Here is a 23,908-nt window from a genome sequence, read left to right as displayed (position 1 = left end):
CATTATTTGACAAACGTTTAGATTATAATATGCGTGCTTACAAAAAATGTTACTTGAATTAACCTCTGAATAACCTGTTGAACATTTTTTAATAAAAATGAGAAGCCCGTTTTTTTTTTAATTTTTCATCAAGAGGCTTTTCCAACAAACGTTTTTATTATGCTACCAATGACTCACAAACTATTCGTAGATGATTAGATTTTTGAAACACAAAAAAAAATTAAGAGCTCATATTACTCTAAAACTCGTAGCGACGATTGTAGGTTCTAGAAAAATGCGGTGATGATGATGAAGCAAATGTAATGGCCGTTTTCTCCGACGCGGTTCAAACTCAGTTCAATTTTTTTCATATAGTTTCGAGATAGGATGAACCGAGTTTAAACTCAGATTATAACGTTAGAGAAAACGGGCATAAAGGTGTTGCTACAAAAATCTTCCTTTGGAAACCGGTCTAATGCCCGTTTCCCCTAGTATCTTTCGAAATTTCCAGAGGCGCTGATGATTGTTATATCGCTTCGAGAACCTTCCAAATTTCGCACACACCCGCGGGCGCGCACGTACAGAGCGATAGAGCGTATCACACCGGTGTTCGTTGATTACCTTCAATAGAACAAGGAGCCTTTTTTATTAGACGACCACGCATAAAATCAAGAATAAAGTGAAAATCGACGGATCTACTAATAGATATTTCATCGACAATAAATCTTCGCAATGGATCAGGTAAATATGGTCGTTAAATTTTTTACACTCAAGAATAGTGCGGGATCATTTTCTCGCAGTCATCGACCCGGTAATCAAGGAGAGAAAGAAACTGCAAAAATTTTATCCACGCGACGGTTTCTTAACAATTCATCTCAAAATTCTCTCGATAAATGAACAAAATATTTTTCAAGTATATTTTCCGTCAATCAAAATCTAGAATTTTCCATCAAATACGAGATTCCGATCAATTTTTGCGTAATTTTTCATCTCTACCCGCATGTACCCATTTTTTTTCATCGTCTATCCAGCAGTAGTTGTTAATTATTGAAAATTGAAACATAATCGATCGTTTTCGAGTGTCGATTTTATACAAAGTTGGACTAACGAAACTCGTGTGTTTTTAGCAGTTTTAATTTGTATGCCCCCCCCCCCCCCCCCCTCCCCTCAGTTTGAATTTATAATGTCACTGTAATTCCATTTCTCATTATCTTTTTTTTTACAAATTAAGGAATCATTCGATGATCAAATTTTTGGTGTTCAACCATCAAGTTTTTCCTGGTAAGGTATCAGGTCGACACGAAGCTACTGCTCGGAGTTCCAACTGCCTCCAATATATAGATATACCATTGACGATCATACAACGGCGGGGTATATCTGTATTTTAGGGGCAGTTGAGACTCTGGACAGTAGCTCCCGATTTCTATGAAGATTTATACATTGAAAATGGGAGTCTTAGAAAAAAAAAAAATTATCAAGCAATTATAAGTGCGAACAACACTTACGAATTTCATTTGATTCCGTTTCATACTACAATTTAGTAGAATGACAGCCTATCATGACCTAATTTCAGGGTTTGCGGGTGCTGAAAAAAGCGTTATTCTCAACTCATACCAATATTATTGAATCGTATCAACACTTGCTATATATTCTTTTTCAAATCTTTTGCATTCCTGAATTATTCATCAAAAATTTTTAAAATGTCTCTCCAAGTGTCCTGCCTGTTTATTCATAAGAAATATTTGTCTAAATTCTATTAAATTGCTTGTAGGTTTCGGCCTTGAAAGACAAAGGGAACGTGGCATTGCAGGAAGGTAAATTTCAAGATGCCATTAATTTCTACACACAAGCGATAGCCTTGGACGACAAAAATCATGTACTGTATAGTAACCGATCAGCGGCATACGCTAAAGCCGAAGAGTATGAGAAAGCATTAGAAGATGCGGAGACGACGGTGAAGTTAAAGCCAGATTGGGCAAAAGGTTATTCACGGGTTGGAAGTGCATTGGCGTATCTTGGAAAAATCCCGGAATCGATGAAAGCGTACGAGCAGGCAATTGAGCGTGACCCAAGCAATCAGCAATATAAGCAAAGTTTGCGGGAGGTGGAGAGTCAAATGATGAATCCATTCAATTCACCGGATATATTTGTGAAACTGCGAAACGATTCGCGAACACGAGCTTGGCTGGACGATCCTGAATACTTAAAATTACTGGGACAGTTGCGAACGAATTCAGCGAAAATTGGAAGTTCCCTCGAAGATCCTCGAGTACTTACGACCTTGAGCGTGTTACTAGGAGCAAATTTGATGGACGGTGGCGACGAAGCGATGGATGTCGATCCACCGAAACGGCCCGAGCTAAAACCACAACCCAAACCGGAACCGAAACCGGAAGACAATTTGAGTCCTGAGAAGCGTGAAGCACTGGAAGAAAAAAAGAAGGGCAACGAGGCTTACAAGAAAAAGGATTTCGAAACTGCTCTAAAACACTACAACAAAGCGGTCGAGCTCGATCCCACCGACATAACTTACTCCCTCAACATAGCTGCTGTTTATTTCGAGCAAGCCGAATACCCCAAGTGCATTGAACAATGCGAAAAAGCAATTGAGCTGGGACGCGAAAATCGTGCTGATTTCAAGCTCATAGCAAAAGCCTTCACACGCATTGGTCACTCGTATAAGAAAATGGAAAAATGGAAACAGGCGAAGGTCTATTACGAGAAATCAATGTCCGAGCATCGAACACCCGAAATCAAAACGCTACTTTCCGATATCGATCAGAAGATCAAAGAGGAGGAAAGAAAAGCGTACATTGATCCGGTTAAAGCCGAAGAGGAAAAGGAGCTTGGAAATCAGAAATTCAAAGAAGGCGATTACGCTGCCGCTGTCAAACACTATTCCGAAGCTATTAAGCGAAATCCTGACGAAGCGAAATATTACAGTAATCGAGCTGCTTGTTACACCAAATTAGCTGCTTTCGATCTCGGTCTCAAAGATTGTGAAAAGTGCACCGAATTAGACCCTAAATTCACGAAAGGATGGATACGGAAGGGTAAAATTTTGCAAGGCATGCAACAGCACAGAAAAGCCGTCAGAGCGTATCAAACCGCCCTCGAATTGGACCCCAACAATGCTGAAGCTCTCGAAGGCTTCCGCAGCTGTTCCGTATCTTACGACTCCAACCCTGAGGAACTCAGAAAACGAGCTTTCTCCGATCCTGAAGTTAATAACATCATGCGCGATCCAGCGATGCGTATGATCCTCGAACAAATGCAGAGCGACCCGAAAGCACTGCAAGAGTAAGATTTATCTTTATTTTTCGAACTTTGTCACAATTACTTTCACACTCGTACTTCCAGCTTCCTTTTGAAACTTTTTATTTGTTAATTCTATTGAATGAAAAAATCTTGATGAACGGTAGTCGAGTCCTCGTCTAATAAATTCAATTGTTTTCAGGCACATGAAAAATCCAACGATCGCCGCGAAAATTCAAAAACTCCTGGAATCTGGTCTCGTCGCAATCCACTGAGGGGCAAACTGAATTCTACACAGAGGCATCCATAAACATGCGGGACACTAAAACGTCGATCTTTATACAAAAACACCAGTGCTTTGAGACGAATGACGCGCGGACATAGTCGCGTCATGAGTGCAAAGAGATTTTCACGATAACACGTTATCCCCTGAACAGGAGATATTGAGAAAGAAAACTTTTTTCCGTAAATATCAACTGTTCGAGATAAAAGTTTGCAACGAAACATCAATCGATCGAGACCACCAATCGTTTCGCTTGTCATTCGGCTTCAAAAAATTCTCATCGCTGCTAATCCATCTCATTATTCAGAAGAGTGAATGTACATCGTATCATTAACGCGTTACACCAAACGTGTTTTCAGCAGCTCGCTAAGTTAGTCGTCACGAGTTTATTCCTTCGTTGATTTTTACACGACACCTCCGACCTCAATGGCGGAACGATTTGACTCTATTTCCTTTTCTGTTTAAGCTCAGACTTTTGTTTTAAGTTACGAATCTTGATTTGAATAAATTTGTACCTCATGGTAGATTTACCCATCGTTTTTTTATTTTTTATTTTTTTTTTTATCAAAAAAATGGCAATTTGTTTTCAACACGAAGATCACATCGTTAGAACGCAACTGCTTTTTCATTTTTGAACAATGAATTTGAAGAATAGTTTTTTTGCAGATTTTATTTTACGATTTTGATAAAAATCTGACCATTTATTGGTTCCTCCAAGTACAAATGGATGTTGAGCTTCGTTGAAAAAAAATCGAATGAACCGTTGCACTCGAACATAATACACTTTAACGTGGATTTAATTTTATCAAATTTCTTTTGGCGTTTCGAATTTTGTCACCATTATCCAGATTCTTAGAAAATACTTCCCAGTTCATCAGTACTTTACGCGAAATTACGAAGATTCAAATCTTTTTGTCAAAATTAGAATTTATAAAGATTTTTTCATACTCACCTCACTTCCCACAGGGAAATTGTCGTGGAGAGTGAGGTTAGCCGCTGCTATTTTAATGTGTCTCGCAGTACGTAGGAAATCTGAGGAAAATAAACTGCTTCACGCTTGATAATTTTGTATAATTATATACTTTGAAACGTATTGACAGGAATCTGGAAAAATAATCATTTACTAAATATTTACAAAAACTAGTCTTTCCCCTCCGAAAGAAGAGCTGAGAAAAAACCAAAACTCTACTCTGCGTTTACGTTGAAAAAAACCAGATTTTTCAACGTCATAACGATTATTTTCTTTAGATTTTTCTACTTCCGAGAAGCTTTGAAATTTCTATTGAAGTGAAATTTTTGCTACGATCATATCAGCGACGAACTCTTCAGTTTGACATCCACTATCCACTAGAGGTTCACCATATAGCTAATATGACACGAACGAAGTGGATGCTTGAAGCTCGTGTCCATAACTTCAAGAGCCTCGTGTGTAAAAACAATGCATTTTTTTTAGCGACAACGCCGAAAGTTTTTATTTTCTTAAATATCGTAGTAACATAGTTGTTAACTTCCTCAAATAATTTCAGGATTGGCGGAATACTGCCGACACTTTTGCTTCTCCGCTGAGGAGTATAGCGGTATAAGTATTTGTCGCGTGTGCCTAAAATAATATTAGAAAATCTGTGGTTTTGACAGAGTACGAAGAAACACCTAAATTTAGTAAAAATGTGATTGACATTTTATATCCTCTAATTCTGGCCGCTTTATAAATTTATCAAATAAATAGTGAGGAGTTCGTTTTGGATTTTTTTGCATGTGTCGTAAAGCCGTTTTCTGGTAACCGAGTCAAGGAGAACAAGTGAAACGACGATTTGTTCAAATTTTTTTCTGTGTAAGGACTGCGTGTTGAATGCAAGATGGAGGCATCAGTAGAAAGAAAAAACAAACGCAATGACGTTATTCATCGACTCATCATTTCAATCGTCGTACACGAGATCGTACGAAAGTTTGGAAGTATTTAAGGGGATGGATCAGTTGGTATATCGCAACCGTGAGTAGTGCGAGAGAGATAGTTGCAAATTTCGAAATCGAAATTCTTTGACACAGTAGTTTGGCCGATTAAAAAAAGGCTCTGTCAGTCGATTTTTGCCATCGTTCTGCGTAGGCTGACCTGACAGAGCCTTTTTTAATCGATCAAACTGTATCAAAGAATTTCCATTTCGAAAATTCCAAGTGAGGTTAGTCGACTGATCCATACTCTTAAATATCTTCGATGAAAAAAACAACCGAACCTTTTCGCTAGTTATTTACGAATTTCCCATTGTTTCACTCCGCTATTAACGTATTTTTTTTTAACGCTTCGTAAATATACTAAAAGTACACTGCTCAGGCCATGAAGAGATTTTACATTTGGACATGGAAACAATAAACGAAAATTATTTGGTTAACGACGAAGCTTTCAAATTTTGGACAGTGGGAAGATGATTTTCATGAGAATATCTTGAGAATATTACAAAAACGTGGAAAATGTGAGAGAGCGAATGATACTCGTAATTGTCATAATCTATAACGAAAATTTTCTATAGACTAACGATGCGAAAAATATAAATGAAAATAAGCATAAATGACCATTAACGTCATATTATTATCATTGTTATTGTGTTCAATTAACCGAGCGTCATCTGGAGTACATACTTCGGTTCAATGGCAAAACTGAAACAAATATAAGTCGCTAATAAAATGCAGATCACCTAATTTCGTGTTTGTTTTATGTACGCCTATGTTAAGCTCTCCCGTTGGTCGACAAAGTAGAGACAAAGAATCTTTGTCGAAATTGAAAACTGATAGGAAAGAAAATGATATTTTTAACTCCTGACTGCCCGCAGGACCAAAAAGACGGTATAGTTATGCGTTTTTCTATTAACAAATGCAAGTGAAGCATTATTTTCTTGATTGCGACTAACCAAAAAATGATGTAAAAACATTTTGAGCATTTTCCCTCTAAACTATTGAAGTACTACATTTTTGGGTGGATTGCAATAATAATGTAAACTTTTCGTGTACTATATAGGCCGTAACTAAAGCATTCTAATATAGTTTTATTTGAAACTGAAATATTTTGCGAATTCGATTTTTATTCTTTTCAATAAGTTTGTATTTGCTGGTGTATTAACAGTATTTCAATTGTCAGGAAAATATTTGGTTGGAAATCCTAATAAATTTGAAAAGTGACGGGATATAGCGTGATAGATTCTGATAAGAAGTTTCAACGCATGATTGATAACCCAATTATATATATTATATTTTATTTCGTAATAAACATCCCGGTCGATAATAGTCAACAGCTGATGGCTCGATTATTATGATGATTATAGCACGCTGTTGAGCCTGGTTGAGCCAAACTTTTGACAGATCATCCCCCCGCTCCTTGTCAATTATTTGTCGCTCTATTCTCAACCGAAAGTTTCATACGCGCATGATAATCTATGAATTTAGGCGTATTCAACAGAGTCAATCTCAAGGTAAAACTTTTATCTCGAAGTTATGATTATTCCTGTGCACGATGATAACGCATACGTTCGCGCAAGCGAATAATGCATATTCTATTAATCGAAAAAAGTGTTCTAACCTCATTTACACGCCAGAAGCTGAGTGCTGTTTCTATTGACACCTACACAGCTCGTGAATCTCGGTTTTTTTTTTAAATTGACAAACACTTAACTGTAGTGGCACTAGTTTTTTGGTGTATTTTTAACAAACGTGAGTATAACTTTCGACATTGAAAAGTTTTGAAGTTAAAGAATTGCATATGTACACAACAATATACAGCACGACTATTTTGTTCTCATTGTATAACGTGAATATTCGCTCGAAAATCGTGGTTTTAAAGTTTGTTACTCTATGATTCGATGTGTGCTTTGGTTTTATCAATTCATTATTTTTCATAATTCTTTATTCGATTTCGGAAGTCATTGAAAAATTTTATTTCATTAATTGTTTAATTTTATAGATCCATTGATATTCTTGTGTCATTAGAAATTTCTTTTCAGAGTTTATTTTTACAGTTTACAGTTTACAGTTAATATATTTATTTTGTACTTATATGTCCAATATTTGAAAAATGTCTTTTATGTAACTAAAAGAAGTGGTGTCGAATTCTACATTACCCCAATGATAAAAAAAATATCAACTCTATTGTAATATATATTACATATCAAATGTAAACCCAATTATCTATTAACTGTAATGAAGCATGTCTGTAATATATTTTTAAAAAGAGTCCTTTCAATTAATGAAAATTTTATCATTTTCTCTGACTCATTACAAGCAGCAAGTTGAATTTTGTGTTCAGCTTCAGAGATCATTTTACTGATTAAATATTCAAAGTACTTTGATGAGCATAGAATGATCGAATGAGAATTATTATTAACAGGATTCAGGGGGAGGAATGTATTCCGAATGGGCATCGCTAAGTGCCCTGATACAGCGGGGCTCCGAAGAGTCTCAAAGTGTGTTAGAGAAATTCTCACCGGTTGCTGGTCGAGAGGTTGCGTTATCAATAGTTCGTCAGTTAGCGACAAGTCTGGGTATAACACAAGCAGCGGAGCCAAGTCCTTTGACCACTGACAAAGAAGTGCAATGGTGTATGGAAGTAATTTGTTTCGGTTTATCGTTGCCTCTTGCCGAACATGATACGGTTCGGGACTGTGTCAACGTTTATTGTGAATGGCTTTCGGCGCTTTATGCCTCACCAAAAATATCTGTACCAAGGCCCATTGTTGAAGACACCAATTTCTATGCCAGAAAAATCATCAGTCATTTTCACAACCTTTTTGTTCCCAGAAAAGGCGAGGGTGAGGCTTTTTTTAAATTTACAGTAATTTCTTGATCTTTTCTGTCAGCTTATTGTTCAACCCTCTTCATGCGAAACTTTCGTCCAGAAGTATTTGATAACTAGAATATAAACATTCTGTTTTAAAAAAAAGAACTCGCTTCCTCTGGTCATAGCTGTATTTTACTAATCTTGAATCTTTTAAAAAATAAACACTACCTTTGATGAATTCTCAAAAACTTGAGCACATAAATAAATTAATAACAAAAAGCTTCGAAAAGGGTTCAACAAAGCTGTTATCATTAATTTGAGATGTTTAAATGCTTTATTCAACACTATGCTTAACTTTTCTTCTTTCCATAGTCTGGCCATTTTTATATCAGGATTTAGGTATCAAACTCAAAAAATACTCTATAAAAGAAATTGTTTGTCATTCGTTTTGTTTCTTTTTTTTCAAATTGCTTCAATATCGTACTCTTTTCTATATTTTTATCGTAGGAACGGATACGATAAATAGACAAGCAGTACTGTGCCACAGAGTACTTAGAACGTTGCAACAAGTTGCAAGAGGGCCAGCAACTCTTGATGGTGAAACGTGGGAAAGCTTATTACTATTTCTCATCGGTATTAATGATGCTTTGTTAGCACCTCCAGCCGTGAGAGAGGACGCTGGTGAGCAGCTCTGCGAGAGAGTGCTGGGCGTATTGTTAGAGGTAATTTAATTTCACATGCCTTCATTATTATCTTCGTCTTTAAGACCACGTGGTATGTGAATTGAATCGGAATTTATATTTCTAGCCATAATTTTTAGATAAATCCTGAAAAGTGGCACATTTTTATTTCAACTTTTACAGTAAATATTGGACTTTAATTTAGCCATCAGACATATCAATGGAAATTATCATTAAACTATTTAGTTAAAAAATGCTAATTTCATAGCTGAAAATGTATGGGTTTTCTATAAACCATTTATTCTAGGTTTGGCTGGTCGCTTGCGAGCGGAACTTCCCTTCGCCACCACTCTGGCGAACGTTACGAGAATCGTGTCTCCGCTGGCGTCACAGACTCGCTCTTATCGAACAATGGAATCGGGTCTGTTTAGCGTTAACAGCTAAATTATTGCACATTATGTACGGGCCGATGTTCCCTGAATTAAAAATAAGTACGTAATGAAACAAATTTTTCCATAATCGTTTCAATAATTAATTTATCAATCACACTGCAAAAATATCACCATTGGATCGGGCTAATCAGAAAAAAGCGATTTTTTTTTTTTAAACAACAGAAAATTCAAAAATTAGACGAAAATCGATTCAAATGGTGTTCGATCGTGAGAATGAGTGAAAATATTAAGGTCTTTGCATATTGAGGAAGTATTTACACTAAAAAAAAGTGAATTATTTATGAATATTTGATTTTCAAACCTTTGTCTACTTAGATGAGGAGGACGCGCAACTGGTACCATCTACGATGTCCGATGAAGCGGTCGCCCAGGCCTGGTATCGCCTACTTCGTACAGTCGGTGACCCCGTCGATCTCTGCAGACCAGCTGTCGTATCGCAGACTCAAGCTTTCCTACAGTATGCAATAGCCAGTCCGAATGTTGTTGATCCTTGTCAGCATCCCTGTTTGCAAGGGCTACCGCAGATTTTTTTAAAAGCTATCAAAGGTATTGCCGGACAGGTCGACGCGTTTTTAGGTGAGTCAAATCTTCCTTCAACGTCACCACATTTTTTCTTAAAATTTTGAAGTCTGATTATATATTTTTAACTTAATTCCAATGGATATTGAAAAAAAAACATTACTTTCATTTAACTTTCACAAACTTTTTTCTTTACACTACTTTGCTTATTGTTTTCATCGTCGTTCCATGAAAGTTAAGATTTTACTCTTAAAATTTTACTGCTTTATTAAATGAACTGTAAACATAAATAATTTCAACTAATATTTATAATAAACATTCACTGATGATTTTTTGAAAATCATCCAAATCCAAAGATTGGATATGTTTATACATGAAAAAGTTTATACAAATACTGAGACCAAAAATAAAAGTAGAATCATAATTTGCCAAATATTTCATAATCACGTGAACTCAGGGCCGAATCTGAAATAAAAAATAATGCACTTTTTTGTCATCAAGCATTTCATCATTTGATATTTTTTCAGATATTTTGAGAAGGATTGTTGAAAGTGGCACGCTTGATAACCATCATTTCTTAAGCTTGTAAAAAATGCAAATTCTCACTTGTATCTCGTTAAACAAAAAGACGGAAAAAGGGTTTGGTGTCGGTGGTTGCACGGATATTTGAAAAATGTTTCCAGGGGTCTCACAGGCATGCTGTTGGGAGGAATGTTGCGCGACCAGTGCCGTACCGGGTTCCGGTCCCGGTGGCACTGGTGGTGTCGGGGCCGACAGGCCTGCTGGCAAGGATCAGCCTCAGCCTTCCCCTACGCCCCCGACACAACGCAGACTCGCCAAAAGTTTCAGCGTCACACCTTCCGCAGTCACCAAGGGTATTTCCCCAGCACTCTTTTATTCTCGTTCTATGTTTTGTGTCAATCGTTCGACCCAGCACTTTTCCTTTCAGTTCACAATCGACGTATTTCGAATTTAAAAACCTCAGTGAATGATCACTACGTTGTGTTACCCCGGCCAGTTTCTTGAATATCTTACAACTAATAACTGTTATTGATAAAATTGGATAATGAAAAAAGTTGGAAGTAAATGAACACACAAATAAATTAGGCCCATTTCGAGTAATTATTTAATATTTTTTAACTGTCTAATATAGTTGATCATTCGCTGATCCTCAGAAATGTTCATACACATTCACGAAGCACGTAAATCTGCAAAAAAACTTTATCTTGCAATCGTTTTGTATAAAAAATGCAGTCGAGAATTTGTTGTTTACCAAAAAATTCTCCAATTTATTGTTTCAACGATATTCATTATATTGATCATCGAATTCAGGGATGCCAAAAGCTTCGCTCATCGGACTGACGACTAGTCGGATTTCGAACGCCCAACCTGCCGCTGTAGCCAATTCCGGGCCACCATCGACGTCCAGTACAACTTGTGAGTCCAGCATGACTCTTCTAAACTCGAAGACTTTTTTCGAGCTTTCATAATATCCGTGATAATAAAATATTTAAAAAATTGAGAATTCAGGAGAAATCGAGAAATCAACATTATCGAATGAAATAAATTGTTAAGAATTATGGTGTTTGATAATATTTTTATGTTGAATCATACATTTTTGACAATTCTTTAGACACGACTAGATTTTACCGGATATTCCTCTTGAATTTTCATTTCGTACGCCTTTGAATCTGGAAAAAATTGTTTTACAGCCGTGACCTCGCTCGGGCAAGATATTCGGCCTCCATTGGCTCCAGGCCGTCCAAAATGCAACAGTATTTTACATCTGTTTGGTGAATGGTTGTTCGAAGCTGCGTTCGTCGGCACGGATGGATGGTCCCAGAATTTGCCACGTGAGTTTCTCCAAATTCTTTGCTGTTGATGCAAAATTTGTTCACAATGATTCAAATGATAATTAATCCCGTTGGCTTTTTTACAATTCGTGTGGCACCAATATTTCATTTTTTTTTATTTTACGTAATTTTTAATTGTTTTTAACTCACAGAGCCATTGGGAGCATCGAAACGTCCATCTTCGGTTCTGGTGGACGGTCCAAGTTCACTTCAAGAAACGATTAGTGCGATTCCACCATCGCTGAGCATAGATCGCTACGAATCCGGGCGTGCAGAAGCGATTGGTGCATTGTGTCGAATATTTTGCGCTAAAAAAACGGGAGAGGAAATTCTCCCGGTTTACTTGGCTCGATTTTATCAAGCCATGTATCACGGCCTTAAAGTCGATGAGGTGAGATTTTATCGCGCAGTGACAAATTCGTAAAAAAGAATCATCGAAAAACTTATCATTTTTCTATGAATTTATTCATCCTCCTACAAACTTCCTTTTTTGAAACGATTTTTTTTTTTATCAAATTTCGTACCAATTATCTCTGAATATTGTTTGGATAACTAATTTTCGCAGAAATCAATATAAAAGCAATCCTAAAAGAAGAAAGATTTTGACCAATTTATTTCAATATTAAAAAAAAGAAAAATGAATTTTCGATGATTCGGTCAAATGCGATTTCGTTTAGAATGAAATAATTGTGAGTTTCGTTAGTATTTTATCAACCAATCCTGTATTTTAAAAAATTCATAGTCGAGAGAATGTGGCGAAACTTTGGCAAGCATCTTGCTGAATTCTGTGGACTTGTTTCGACTGGATCTCGATGGCATCGAAGTATTAGCACCAGCGGTATTGAAGGCACTCGAAGTCGTGCTGCCAGAGAAAGATTTGAAATTAAAATCGAGTTCTGTATCGAAAATCGAATTGCGAAGAGCTTCAATTCATCTACTGATTTCCATGTTGGCGTTACCTCTGCACTATCAGGTGATTATAATGTATTTTTCAAGCGGTTTAACAAATCTTTTTTGTTAAAAATATCAATTTTCATAATCTCTCCCATTACTTTGTTCGAATACATAAAACAATTTCAGTAACCGTCGACGAAAATTTCCCAATTTTGTTGTCTTTCTTGCAAATAGTTCTTTTACAAACGAGTATTTTCAGCGTTCACAATATTTTCAATAAATTCAGTGTCGAATATGAATCCAACGCACACTATTGGAATGTTTGAATTTCGGGTTTCAGAACCTCGTGATTCGGGAACTTCCAACGTTGTCGACTGTCCTAAACGCGGAGAAAAATCAGTTAACATTTGCATCACTGAAACCAAGGCTTATGAATCTTTTAATAAATGCTCTTCAAGTTGAAACGGATCCGCAAAACACTCATATGCTTCTTGGTGAGTAATACATCATTATTCGTTATGTCTCGTATTATCCTCCAATTAATCTATTGAGGATTTGCTCCAGTCGGTAAGCAAATACACCTCTTTTGTCGACATTACGTTTGGTCCGTCTTGTATGTATGAGACAAAAAAATGAGTTTTTTTGAAAATCGATTGCGTTTGAATGCTTTATATTTTAAGTAATATTTTTTTCAAACATTTTCATAGGTGGACTTCTACTCAGTGTGCAGGATTCAGCGGCGGCCGAAGAAGTAGAACAAGTAACACAGCCGGACATTACTGGTTACATACCCAATAGCACACCGACAAACTTATTGTCTTCCGGTACGTTTAGCGGTGAAGTAACGCTCATTTTTCTTTGAAATGGAGATTTTAGTGCACTATATCGTTTGATTTTTTTTTTTATTCATATTTTTCCTACGCTTGTGAAATTGTCCGTATCACTTCGGCTTTTAGATCATTCCAAATCAAATGTTGTGTGATGAACCGCAATCGTTCAACCAACTATAAATGATCAATCACGATTCCTAATTTTCATGACCATTTTCAATAAATTCACCTTCTGTAGTCTTAATTTAAAGAAATTGAGATACGAATTCTAATATTCGGTGGTTTAGCCGATTTGGAAAAAATTCAGAAGTAAAAATTCCTTTTCCGCTAGTTCATTAGTTTTCTATTAATTATGTTTTTAAGCTGTAAATACTTTTCCTAAGTAATTTGCTAAATTATCATTTCAAGCTTTAAGATCCTGAGATTGCACTTTCAAAGGAGGCATCCAAAATTATTCAAGGAGTGCGTTATTTATAATATTCATTTTTGATTCTGTTTTAATAAATTAGATGAACCATGGTCGTGAAAAACAATTGCAATTTTCATTGCGTGTGGGATAATCTTTTGGCTAGAGTGTTTTTCTATACATTATATCTCATATTGAAAACTTTTGCTTGACACTTTTAATGCTCGCAGTTTCACTTACTTAGATCTTTTGACGATTGTCTTGAAGATTTATACTTGGCGAAAGTAAGCTCGTATTATTTCGCGCTGATCAAATATCGCTTCATTTGCGAGGAGTCTGTGTATTTTTTTTTTTTCTATCAGTTTAGGCAAATTTGGAATTGTCTTCACTCTGACGAATTGCATACTAATTACAAGATTTCCTAAAAATGCATTATTCCACAAAAACCCATCGGGTACCTTCATAAAAGCCAAAATCAGTAGAGTCAAATTATCCAATAAATGGGAAGTGTTGAATTTCTGTAATTTTGAACAAGTTAAGAGCCTTTGAAGTATGATCACGTATCACTCGACAAAATATTTTAAGGTATTTTAGAATGATAGAAAAAGTATTTGAAGCAAACTTTCGTTAATGAATGGTCAGGAGAGTACAATGCAGAAAAATGAATTTTAAAAAATGACTTTTTTTACAATCCTATGGTATTGAACAGTATGTAATCATTCAGCTAAAAAAGAAAGATTCGAAAGGTGAAGCGTTGATGAATTGAAGTCGCTCATAAATTTTGCTGTAAACTGCTTATCATGCGCTTGTGTGACGTGTGTTTGTTCTGATTTGATCTTCTTTTGATTTTTTATGGATTGTATTCCGTTACGCATTCACCATTGTGCCGTCATCGCAAACAATCAAACAAACAATTTGAAAAAACAAAACCCAAAACACCCACAAAAACACCGCTTCATAGTCTGCAGCGATTCGGCCAGTCAAATAAGCATTTCCAGTGACCAACGCTCGCTCGGCGATACGTCTGATATTTCGACACTTCAAGAGGAATGCATTGCTTTCGGTAAATAGGAATATTTTGAATCTCTTCACTTGGAAATTCCCAATTCAAGTAATTACTGTCAACTTATTTTCGGTACAGAAAGAAAAAAATAAAAATAAAAATGCAAACTAAAATATGTACGAGGTAATCGAGGTATGATGCCTCTGCTTTTTGTATCATTTATATTACTGTATTTTGGATTTTGAAAATAATCGCTTTCACCGTATGCCTTAATTAGTATCCCGAACGATTATTATTTTTGTTCAAATCAAATGACGAATGTTTCAGACTCAGCGCATGCTCTTTTCGTCAGAGCCACGTATCTCGTTTGTCACAGGCTCATTTCCTCATGGAAAACCGATCTCAACATTTCTCTCGCTGCTCTCGAAATGCTCTCTGGACTAGCAAGGACTCGCATCCGTGAAACAGGTGACTATTACTCAAGTCATCGGTCGCACTGGTCTACAAATTTTGTCACGTTGCAACTACATTTTTACCATCCAGACGCCACGTGATCCCACGTGAGAAATATTATTTCAGTTTTGCCATCTATTTTTACTGATTTTCATACGAAAAAATATAAGAATTACTTTTTTTTATCGAATATCATAGAAAATTTTATGATATTCGAAGACATATTTCATACATCCAATGCCCTGCTCATGACATAAAAAAAAAATGTTGAAAATGAGTCAAAATATTTTTAAAAAACACGATTTTGTATAATCTGAAGATTTTAAGTTTTGTAATGAATGTCAAAGTGTAGAAATCCGATGAAAAATTATTTGCAGAAAGCATCACGACTTCCTGTGTAAATGTTTTAACTCACGGAAAGAATATGAAAAAAATCAGAAACTACGAAAACCTTTCTGAGGCACCTTTTTGGTGTAAAGTCCTGCAATCGTTTGTAAAAATGTTGTACGGTTATGGGCGCAATTATAGGTCGCGAAAAAATATCACGGGTCAAAGAAAATGTTTAATCTACGTGACAAAAATAACTTGAATTTTCGGGACCAGTGCTGTATACGCGTCGAAAAATGATTTTCATAATTTTTTTAATTCTTCAATTCATGTCATTAAGCAGCAAGGCGACTGACAGGTTTGATCGCCGTCAAAGTATGCACGTTTATAAGCTTCATGCACAAATGAAATTCAAATATTTATATCAAAGTACAAAGATAATGAAAGTGCGTAAAATATTTGGACTTCACGATCGAGTGAATTTTTAAAAATACTTTCTTTTACAGATGCTCTTGAATGCAAACGTGCTGTCAAGTGGCTGTGTGATTACATAACTTACCAATGCTGGCGTCCACCACCGGCTCACTCCAAGGATCTTCATTCCTCCATTGTTGCAGCATTTGGCTGTTTGACAACTTGGTTGACAGCGCATCCTCAACTTTTGCAGGTTCTTCTTTCATGACTGCAATCTTATTTATTACTTATTTCAATTTTTTTTTTTTTACTCTCAGCCAAATTTGTCTCGTAGATTATTCTAACAAACTCAAGTGTATTTTTCACTACGTTTCGGATAAAAATGCATATCAAAGAATTGAAAGAATACAACAATTTTTGTTCCACCTGCGGCTTTCAATGTCATTATAACAAACCTTTGTATCCTCAAAGGACAAGGACTGCTTAACCACGGTACTGGAAGTTGTAGAACTTGGAGTCTCGGGTACGAAAAGTATAGGGAAACCTGGCGAGCCGATTAAAATGAAGGACGAGAAAGCATTGAAGCCTGCTTCGATGAGAGTTCGGGATGCTGCCGATGCGCTTCTAACGACAATTTTAGAACAGGCAATTAAATTCAATGTTATTTGTGATAACGATCACTTCGACATTGCATTTGTGGTGTTCCATTGAAACGAATTTTTCTACTTTCAGGTCGGTTATTTTCCGAGTGCTTGCGGGGCACAATCTTTGTCTTCGTTGCTCGACGAAGTTTCGTTACTTCGTCATTGCAATAGCTGGCCCGGTGGTCGAGTAGGACGACCCGCTGCGGTGGAGCGTTTCCGATATTTCGTAGCCGAAAATGCAACGATGCTAGCCCTCTTGGAAGAACCCCTTGGCAATGATCAAGATCCTCAGCCAACGGTGACAGTGCTCATTCGAGGACCTTTTGGTAGACACGTTTGGACAATGCAACTTCGACACTTGCCGCGACACAGATCGAGCACTAGAAGCATCAATATGAATCCTGGAAGGCCTTTGCCACTCGCTGAAGCCACGCCGCGTGTCGAATACAAACCTCGATTTTTCCCCGACAATATTGACAGAATTCCACATTGTAAAGTGTAAGTATCCGATTTGGATGCCATTGCAATGATAAAATTGAATTTAACATTTTACTGCATCGTGAAACTCCGTGTTGAATTTTGTTAGTGAAAATTCTCAATCAGTAATTGTTCCATAATCGAAAAAACTATTGATTTTAGTGACGAGTCGATTCCGAGTCTTGAAGCGGTCATGAACGACACCGAATCAGTGAAAAACGAACACCAGTTGTTGTCACAATTTTTGGAAAGGCAAATAAAGCTCGAATCAAAAATAAGTGAGCAACTCAATGAGGGATTCGATCAGAATGAGAAAATTGAAGATTGCGCACCGCCGCAGATCTGTCATGAGTTCCAAACAGCGAGGCTATTCCTGAGTCACTTTGGATTTTTAAATCTTGAAGGAAAGAGTAACGAAGAATCTGTCGCTAGTGGCCTCACCGCTCTCGATCAAAACGTTCCTGGTTTTTGTACTGACCTTGAAAATCTCGATCATATCAGCCCGAGAACTTGCGACACTGTCCATATTTTTTACGTTAAAGCTGGCCAAAAAAATCCGATGGAAATAGTCTCCAATGTGGTAAGAAAAAAATATATATAAGCTGAGAATTACTTAGCTCGAAAAGTCTTCCCTCGTCGTATTTCACGGATGTGAAAAGATATTTTAAAAACATTTCAATTGAAAAAAATGTTCATCCATGCAAATATTGGATCAAATTTCAGCTCCACGAAAACAACGTGTCCTCAAATTTCCTTGAGTTCCTGAGTTCTCTTGGATGGCCAGTTTCCGTATCGGGTCACGCCGGTTGGACTGGCCACGTATCCACGTCCTGGCGCGTTACTCTGGACCCAAATGTTCCACAGCCAGCTCGAAATAATCACGGTGGAGCTCTTTACAACGGAGATACTCACGTGCTTTATTGGGCTGATGTTAGTTCGGAGATAGCTTTCGTCGTGCCGGCACACTGTAACCTACCCAGTCAAGTCGTCGATAATGTTGAAGATGTCAGTTACAGCAGCGATATTAGTAATGGACAAAGTGAGTTTCATTTCGTTGGCCTAGGCTCACGATCTTTATCTGTATCCAGTACTGACGTTTTGTATCATTTTTGTATTCTGAAATTTATTCACTTGACTTCATTGATCGTAGATTTTATTCGTGTCAAAAAGCTAAAAAAACAATTTCTTAAAAATTTCTCAATTTATTTTCATTCGAACTTGATTTCTTTTTATTTGTTTGATATTTGATATGAATATTTTTCAAAGTGCAAAACACCAACTAGAAAATTATTATTCATGCTAGAATTTCGCGACTTCGTTTGATACGGGCGTAAATCTCTACGAGCTCGACTAAGGTTTGGGGAAAGTACAAAATGAAAATACACGAAATGTTTCAACTTTGAACTCCAATTATATTTTACACAGATTCCGCAAAGTCCAACAAACAATTTCTATTATTTTCGATTTGTTTCACAATTTTTAATCATATAAAAACTTACGAAGCACCTGTTTACACATTTACTCAATATTAAATTATGATTAAACTTTGAAATATCAAACTGATTGTTATTGTTTTTCAGAAACGATCAACTGCTTTTGTGCAAATGGATGTTGCGTTAATCAATTCACTTTGAGTAAAGTTCCGAAACTCATAACTAGATTTTTTTTTATTCCAATTAATGTCGAAGAAATGAGGTTTGTTAATCTCTTTACAGAAATTTTTCAATGGTCTTATGAATTCCGAGATGAAGATTTCAAAAGGTTAATTTTTTACTTTGTGGAGAACGAGGCCCACGTCATATGTTCAAATTCAAATGAGATTTTCAAAAAAATGATTCATCCATGGCAATGCTACGTGACTCAATGCTGCGGATACATTCGTGTTTTTAATTACTGCAACAATAATAATTATAATGCAAGTGCGCTATCGTTCGCGTTATGGTGCCATTTGGTCACCATTTTTTCTTGTTTTTGCATCAATCATGAAGTAAAATTAGATGACAATTTGTCACCAAATTTCATGGAAAATAGAAAATCAACAGATAGGATCGCTAAACTGCCTTTCAAAGTGCACTAATCTAAATAAATTTTATCAACTTTTTTGCGGAATCTTTCACTGGTGCGAAGGAAAAAGTAATTTTAATTAGTTGACGATCTGATTGAATACGAAATTTTTTCGTCGAGTTCCTCTTTCAGAATTATATAAGAATTTTCGCCTGATCTTCAGTTTTTTTTAAGAGCTTTTTTCTGCAGTAAACATTATTTTTCTTTATCAACTCCCCAAGAGAATGTTACGCGAAAACGATGTTGATCAGGACGATTGAAAAGTTTAAAATGTGCGAAGTTTCGCCGATCTACGGTAGTCCGCCGCGCGGCGGTGCCTAGCGTCCGAGTTGACCCGAAACTCTAAGAGTTTTTCGGTTTTCTCAACTGCTTCCCGGAGAGTTGCCGGATCAGCTAAGCATATGAGCTCACCCAGACGGGTGGGTAACGCGAGAGTAAAACTGCGAACAGCAATTTTATTCAGCGGCAATGTAGGGTGAGGAAAACCGTAATCTGATTTCCAAGCGATACTAGCAATGCTCGATAGTTTTCTTGCACGATAGTATAAGCTCCGAACCGATTCATTCGGATTCAAACGTAAACTGTTTAAATCAGCGATGCAATCTGCGTATGGTCGAGTACGTGACAGTCCTTCCTTTAACATTCTCTTCAAGTCCTCGATTGAAGTAACTGATTCGTTCTCCACGCATAGACGAGCTTCTCCTCGCAAGCGGCCCAATATTGCCGTCAGAAATTGGGACTCCTGATCGGGAGTGACGAAAATCGATACCTTGTTAAGTGTCTCTAAAAAGTCCTCAAAGGGCGGCGTCCTACCGTCGAATTCGGGAATGCATGCCAATTGGTTGGAAAGGTTTATTCCCTTGATGATTGACGAAATGTCCGTGGTCAGTCGTGGTGACAGTCGATGAGTCACGTCCTTCAACGAGCCTTTTTCACTCATTGTTGCACTTGTTACAGACATTCGAAGAAATGAAAAATTCGCCGGGCGATCACTGAAATTCGAAACTTTATTCGATACGAAATATTAACAAATCGCCAAATAGATAACGTTATGAGTTCAAAGGAATTTTTATATTTTTATTTTTTTTTTTATTAAAATATAAATGATCACTTCCGATTCGAACGAGCTCGAAACTTAGTTTGACTGTGAAATATTTTAGGGAGAGTTGGAACTAGAATATTCTCAAGACTCAACTGGAAGGTGAACTCTTTATGAAATAGGCAGACACGCTCACAGAAATTGCTGGATTTGTCAAAGGCTTTTCGTATTCAAACAGTAAAAAAGGATTAAATTAAATTTACGGCCTGTCCTGCTTCTTGGAAGTTTGAAAACTCACCTCTGGACAACTCCTCGTTCCAATTTTCGTTTTTAATCCCCAGCTGTGGAGCTTTGGTAGTGCAGTCGTGGATTTTTCACTCGCGTTTTGGTGAAGCTCACTCCGTAGACGATCAGAGTTTGGATTCACGAGTCTTCTACCTCATTGTTATAACTTTTCGGACCCGTGTATTTATAGTTTTTGCTGATTTCCTGGACAATCTTCAATGTTATCACTTCTCGTCGAATCGCTTTCATCCTCGTACCGATAGCAAGTTAGCTGGAAGGTCCTTGAAAAGTTCCTTACAGAAACTGACACGTTTCAGTAGCCTAACAATTGGTACAATAATATACGACGTAGTTGCTTTCGGCATTGACAAATTTTACATATATGCGTCAGTGCTTGCCAACTTGTGAACAATAATTTGCTTACTAATCGAATTCAGTTGATTCATTATCGAAGATAAAGTGTTTCAAGAAAAGGAGACTGGTACGTGACGATTACCGAGTTGCCTGCTCGCGCAATCATTTTCCATATATTTGTCTTACGACTGTCTTTTTTGTTTTTCATGTTTCTTACGGTTTCAATCCTTGAAATTTACCTCCACCTCCTCCCTCTTTTCTCCTCGGGTTGCAATCATAACTCACAAATTCCTAGAAGATAGCTCTCGAAAAACGTGCTGCAAAATACAATGGATAAAAATAAACTCGATGAAACGAACGAGTATTTTATTTTAGAAATTGAAAAATTGAATTTTCATTTTTTTTCTAATAATTCTTTCTTCCTCCAGAAAAAATTCGCAGATAATCGGCCTCAATTTTAGTACGTTCAATTTCAATCAGCCCGAAATTGTTCTAATTTCTCAAATAATAGTTTTCCGTTTTTCTGTTTCTCATTCTTTAAGATTGGTTTGAAAGGAGCATCAGCGAGTCAGCTGGTTCTCGAACATCAATCACCCTGTCGCAAGGGAACTCGCAAGGTCCTCGCACAATGTCACTGGACCTTGAGAAACAACCTTCGAGCATTCCGGGCTCGGGACCTCCCAGTGTATCGAGCACGGAACCTGTCAGACCGAGAAGAACCACGCGGCATCATCTTCCGGGCCAAACGGATACGAGAATTATGGTCGTTTGGCTCGAAAGTTTGGAGGATTATGCACAGTTCCCAATTGGTTAGTGTAATCTGCTTGATTTTCTTCTTTCTGTGAGTATAAACTTCGTAGAGCTGTTCCTTTGAGATGGCTACAAAAGAGAGTTTCCCATAAGAATTATTTTAATGCAAACAACCGGAAATGGATACATGAAAAATGATGTTAGGCTTGAATTATCGGGAAATAAAAAACTTACAGCTGATCTTCTCCCCTGCACAAACACCGGTCTCGAAAGCTCCAGGACGTTGCTACCATCAGACGTCCAAGTGATTTTTCTTCAAGCTCTTAGCAACGGTTTACTTCGAGTTAGACTACAAGGTCCAGTGTCGAGAATAAATTTGGCTACACCCCTCATTGATGGAATGATCGTTTCGAGGAGAGCCTTGGGTACGATGGTACGACAAACAGCCTTAAATATGGGCCGTCGAAGGAGGCTAGATAATGACAGGTACGAGAGAAAACTTCTGTAAGCTTGATGAAGACATGTCTTGATATTTGTCGTAACAATGACACCGAGAAATGTGAAGAAATATTATTTGACCATATCATGAAGTGAGGATTTGAATTCCTGAATCGAAGACTCCCGATGATCTCGTTTCTAATTCAATTTTTGTCAATTAGATGAATGATCAAATGTCAGTCGTTTGATCAGGTCGAATGGAGTGACAAATTATTGACTTATTCTTCCAATATGTTGCAGTTATCATCCACCCCATGTGAGAAGACGTCTAAAAATCCAGGATATGGTCCAAAAGTACAAAAGAAATTTGTCTCAACCTGAATTGTTGACCTTGTTGTTCGGCAGCACACAAACTTAGGACGCACGAACCGGAACGGAATTAATTCCCGTCGTTTTTAAAAAAAAAAAAAAAAACAGAATCTCGAAACGCTTTTAATGATCAATGAAATCAGTTGATACGATTTTCACGGTAAAAATTGAACAATAATGTGCATTCGAGCAAAAGAAATTGTGGAAAATATTGAAACAAGAGCCGAGGACGCGCAATCTTTCACTCTTCTTGAAGCATGTCTTCAGAGTTTTCTAAAAATTCACTAATTTTTATGTTTTCATAAAGCCCGATTAGTGGAGAGCACAAATTGTCAGGAATTGTAGAAAGATTGCGCGGGGATTATCGGCAATATTTTTTTCTTCAAGCTGAAAAGTCAAAGAAATTGAAATATTTGTGTATTTTCACTGCAGTTTTGAAATTTATATCGTTCATATTTTGTCATTTTCGCGGATTGAACCAATGACCTTTACATCGTCATTCCAAAACCCGATCTTTTTCGTATAGTATGCAAAGTTTTTTGTCCTAAATTCCAGTGTTCTTGTTTTTTAATAACAAATCGAAGAGTCTGATTTTTCAGTGAACTACATTCAAGTCACATACGTTCATATAATACACTCGTAATTTATGAGAATTTCCAATGATCCTTATTCAACAATCCGAAGAACGTAGACTAATAAGCAAAAGTGAACAAAACGGTTTTTTTTAAATTGTAGAGTTATAAATTTGATTAATTGAATGAGCTGATAAAGATGGTAAACGCTAAAAATAATTTGTGACAAAGTAGTCGTGGCAAATTTGTAAAAAAATTTTCAGCGAATGGAATTCCATTGACTAGTGACGTCGAATCTCGAATTGTGTAAATAATTAGGGTGGAATAATCTGCATGAATTTAAATTTAACCTGCACACGATCGAAATCTCTGTGAAATCTATTGTAAATATTTCGACTGCAACCCTTATTTTGTCCCTATATTGCAAAAATTGCACTAATTTCTACGCGGTACGATGTATTGCCACACATTCCCAGACCTAATACTCAAACTCGAAAGTCCACATGCACTTTTTTATGTATAGATTACATGTGTGTTGGTTTCATCTGCTTCATTCGAAAGCAGCGCAATATTACCTGTTATGTAATAGTCTATTGTAATTTATATTTTAATAAATTATTTCACTAACCAACAATAAAGCGTTCACGGACTATTGTTATTGCTCATATCGTTAGGATTTGTGTACACGTGCCTTTGAAAGAATGGTTAAGTTTCAACGAAAAAGTGGTGGTTGCAAAAGCTCTTGTCGTTGTTTTTCGATAAAGAGGGAATTCAAAAGCGTCATTGCTGAAGGACATCATTGAGGA

The 23,908-nt window shown here is 36.8% G+C and overlaps 2 protein-coding genes and 1 long non-coding RNA gene across 11 annotated transcripts; 2 read left to right on the top strand and 1 right to left on the bottom strand.

Annotated features, from left to right (window-relative positions):
- The first annotated feature begins 343 nt into the window (after positions 1-343).
- On the top strand, positions 344-4,047 carry Stip1 (Stress-induced phosphoprotein 1). Its single transcript, XM_043414993.1, has 3 exons — positions 344-720; positions 1,751-3,279; positions 3,437-4,047. Exons 1-3 carry the CDS (start codon positions 712-714, stop codon positions 3,507-3,509), a joined length of 1,611 nt encoding a protein of 536 aa, XP_043270928.1. The 5' UTR covers positions 344-711; the 3' UTR covers positions 3,510-4,047.
- Positions 4,048-6,847: 2,800 nt separating this feature from the next.
- Positions 6,848-23,736, top strand: LOC122408092 (ral GTPase-activating protein subunit beta). Of its 8 annotated transcripts, none has more exons than XM_043414658.1 (24): positions 6,848-6,978; positions 7,890-8,310; positions 8,652-8,678; positions 8,787-9,001; positions 9,267-9,450; positions 9,727-9,987; positions 10,614-10,805; positions 11,263-11,367; positions 11,643-11,783; positions 11,936-12,174; positions 12,526-12,756; positions 13,018-13,171; positions 13,385-13,501; positions 14,875-14,976; positions 15,244-15,384; positions 16,040-16,054; positions 16,203-16,363; positions 16,582-16,755; positions 16,843-17,252; positions 17,394-17,811; positions 17,955-18,270; positions 21,516-21,782; positions 21,960-22,209; positions 22,462-23,736. In XM_043414658.1, exons 1-24 carry the CDS (start codon positions 6,943-6,945, stop codon positions 22,577-22,579), a joined length of 4,695 nt encoding a protein of 1,564 aa, XP_043270593.1. In that variant the 5' UTR covers positions 6,848-6,942; the 3' UTR covers positions 22,580-23,736. The 8 variants fall into 8 exon arrangements, with proteins under 8 accessions (XP_043270593.1, XP_043270592.1, XP_043270599.1 ...); XM_043414657.1 differs by having other exon boundaries at positions 16,037-16,054; XM_043414661.1 differs by lacking the exon at positions 6,848-6,978 and adding an exon at positions 7,054-7,216 and having other exon boundaries at positions 16,037-16,054.
- On the bottom strand, positions 18,623-21,058 carry LOC122408097 (uncharacterized). Of its 2 annotated transcripts, none has more exons than XR_006260361.1 (3): positions 21,044-21,058; positions 20,633-20,940; positions 18,623-20,300 (listed from the first exon to the last, which is right to left on the bottom strand). It is a non-coding gene; the product is annotated as an uncharacterized lncRNA (long non-coding RNA). The 2 variants fall into 2 exon arrangements; XR_006260362.1 differs by having other exon boundaries at positions 20,633-20,890.
- Positions 23,737-23,908: the final 172 nt, after the last annotated feature.

The sequence above is a fragment of the Venturia canescens genome, chromosome 3 (genome assembly GCF_019457755.1).
Source record: "Venturia canescens isolate UGA chromosome 3, ASM1945775v1, whole genome shotgun sequence".
NCBI lineage: Eukaryota > Metazoa > Arthropoda > Insecta > Hymenoptera > Ichneumonidae > Venturia > Venturia canescens.
This window is presented reverse-complemented; position numbering and strand designations above follow the sequence as displayed.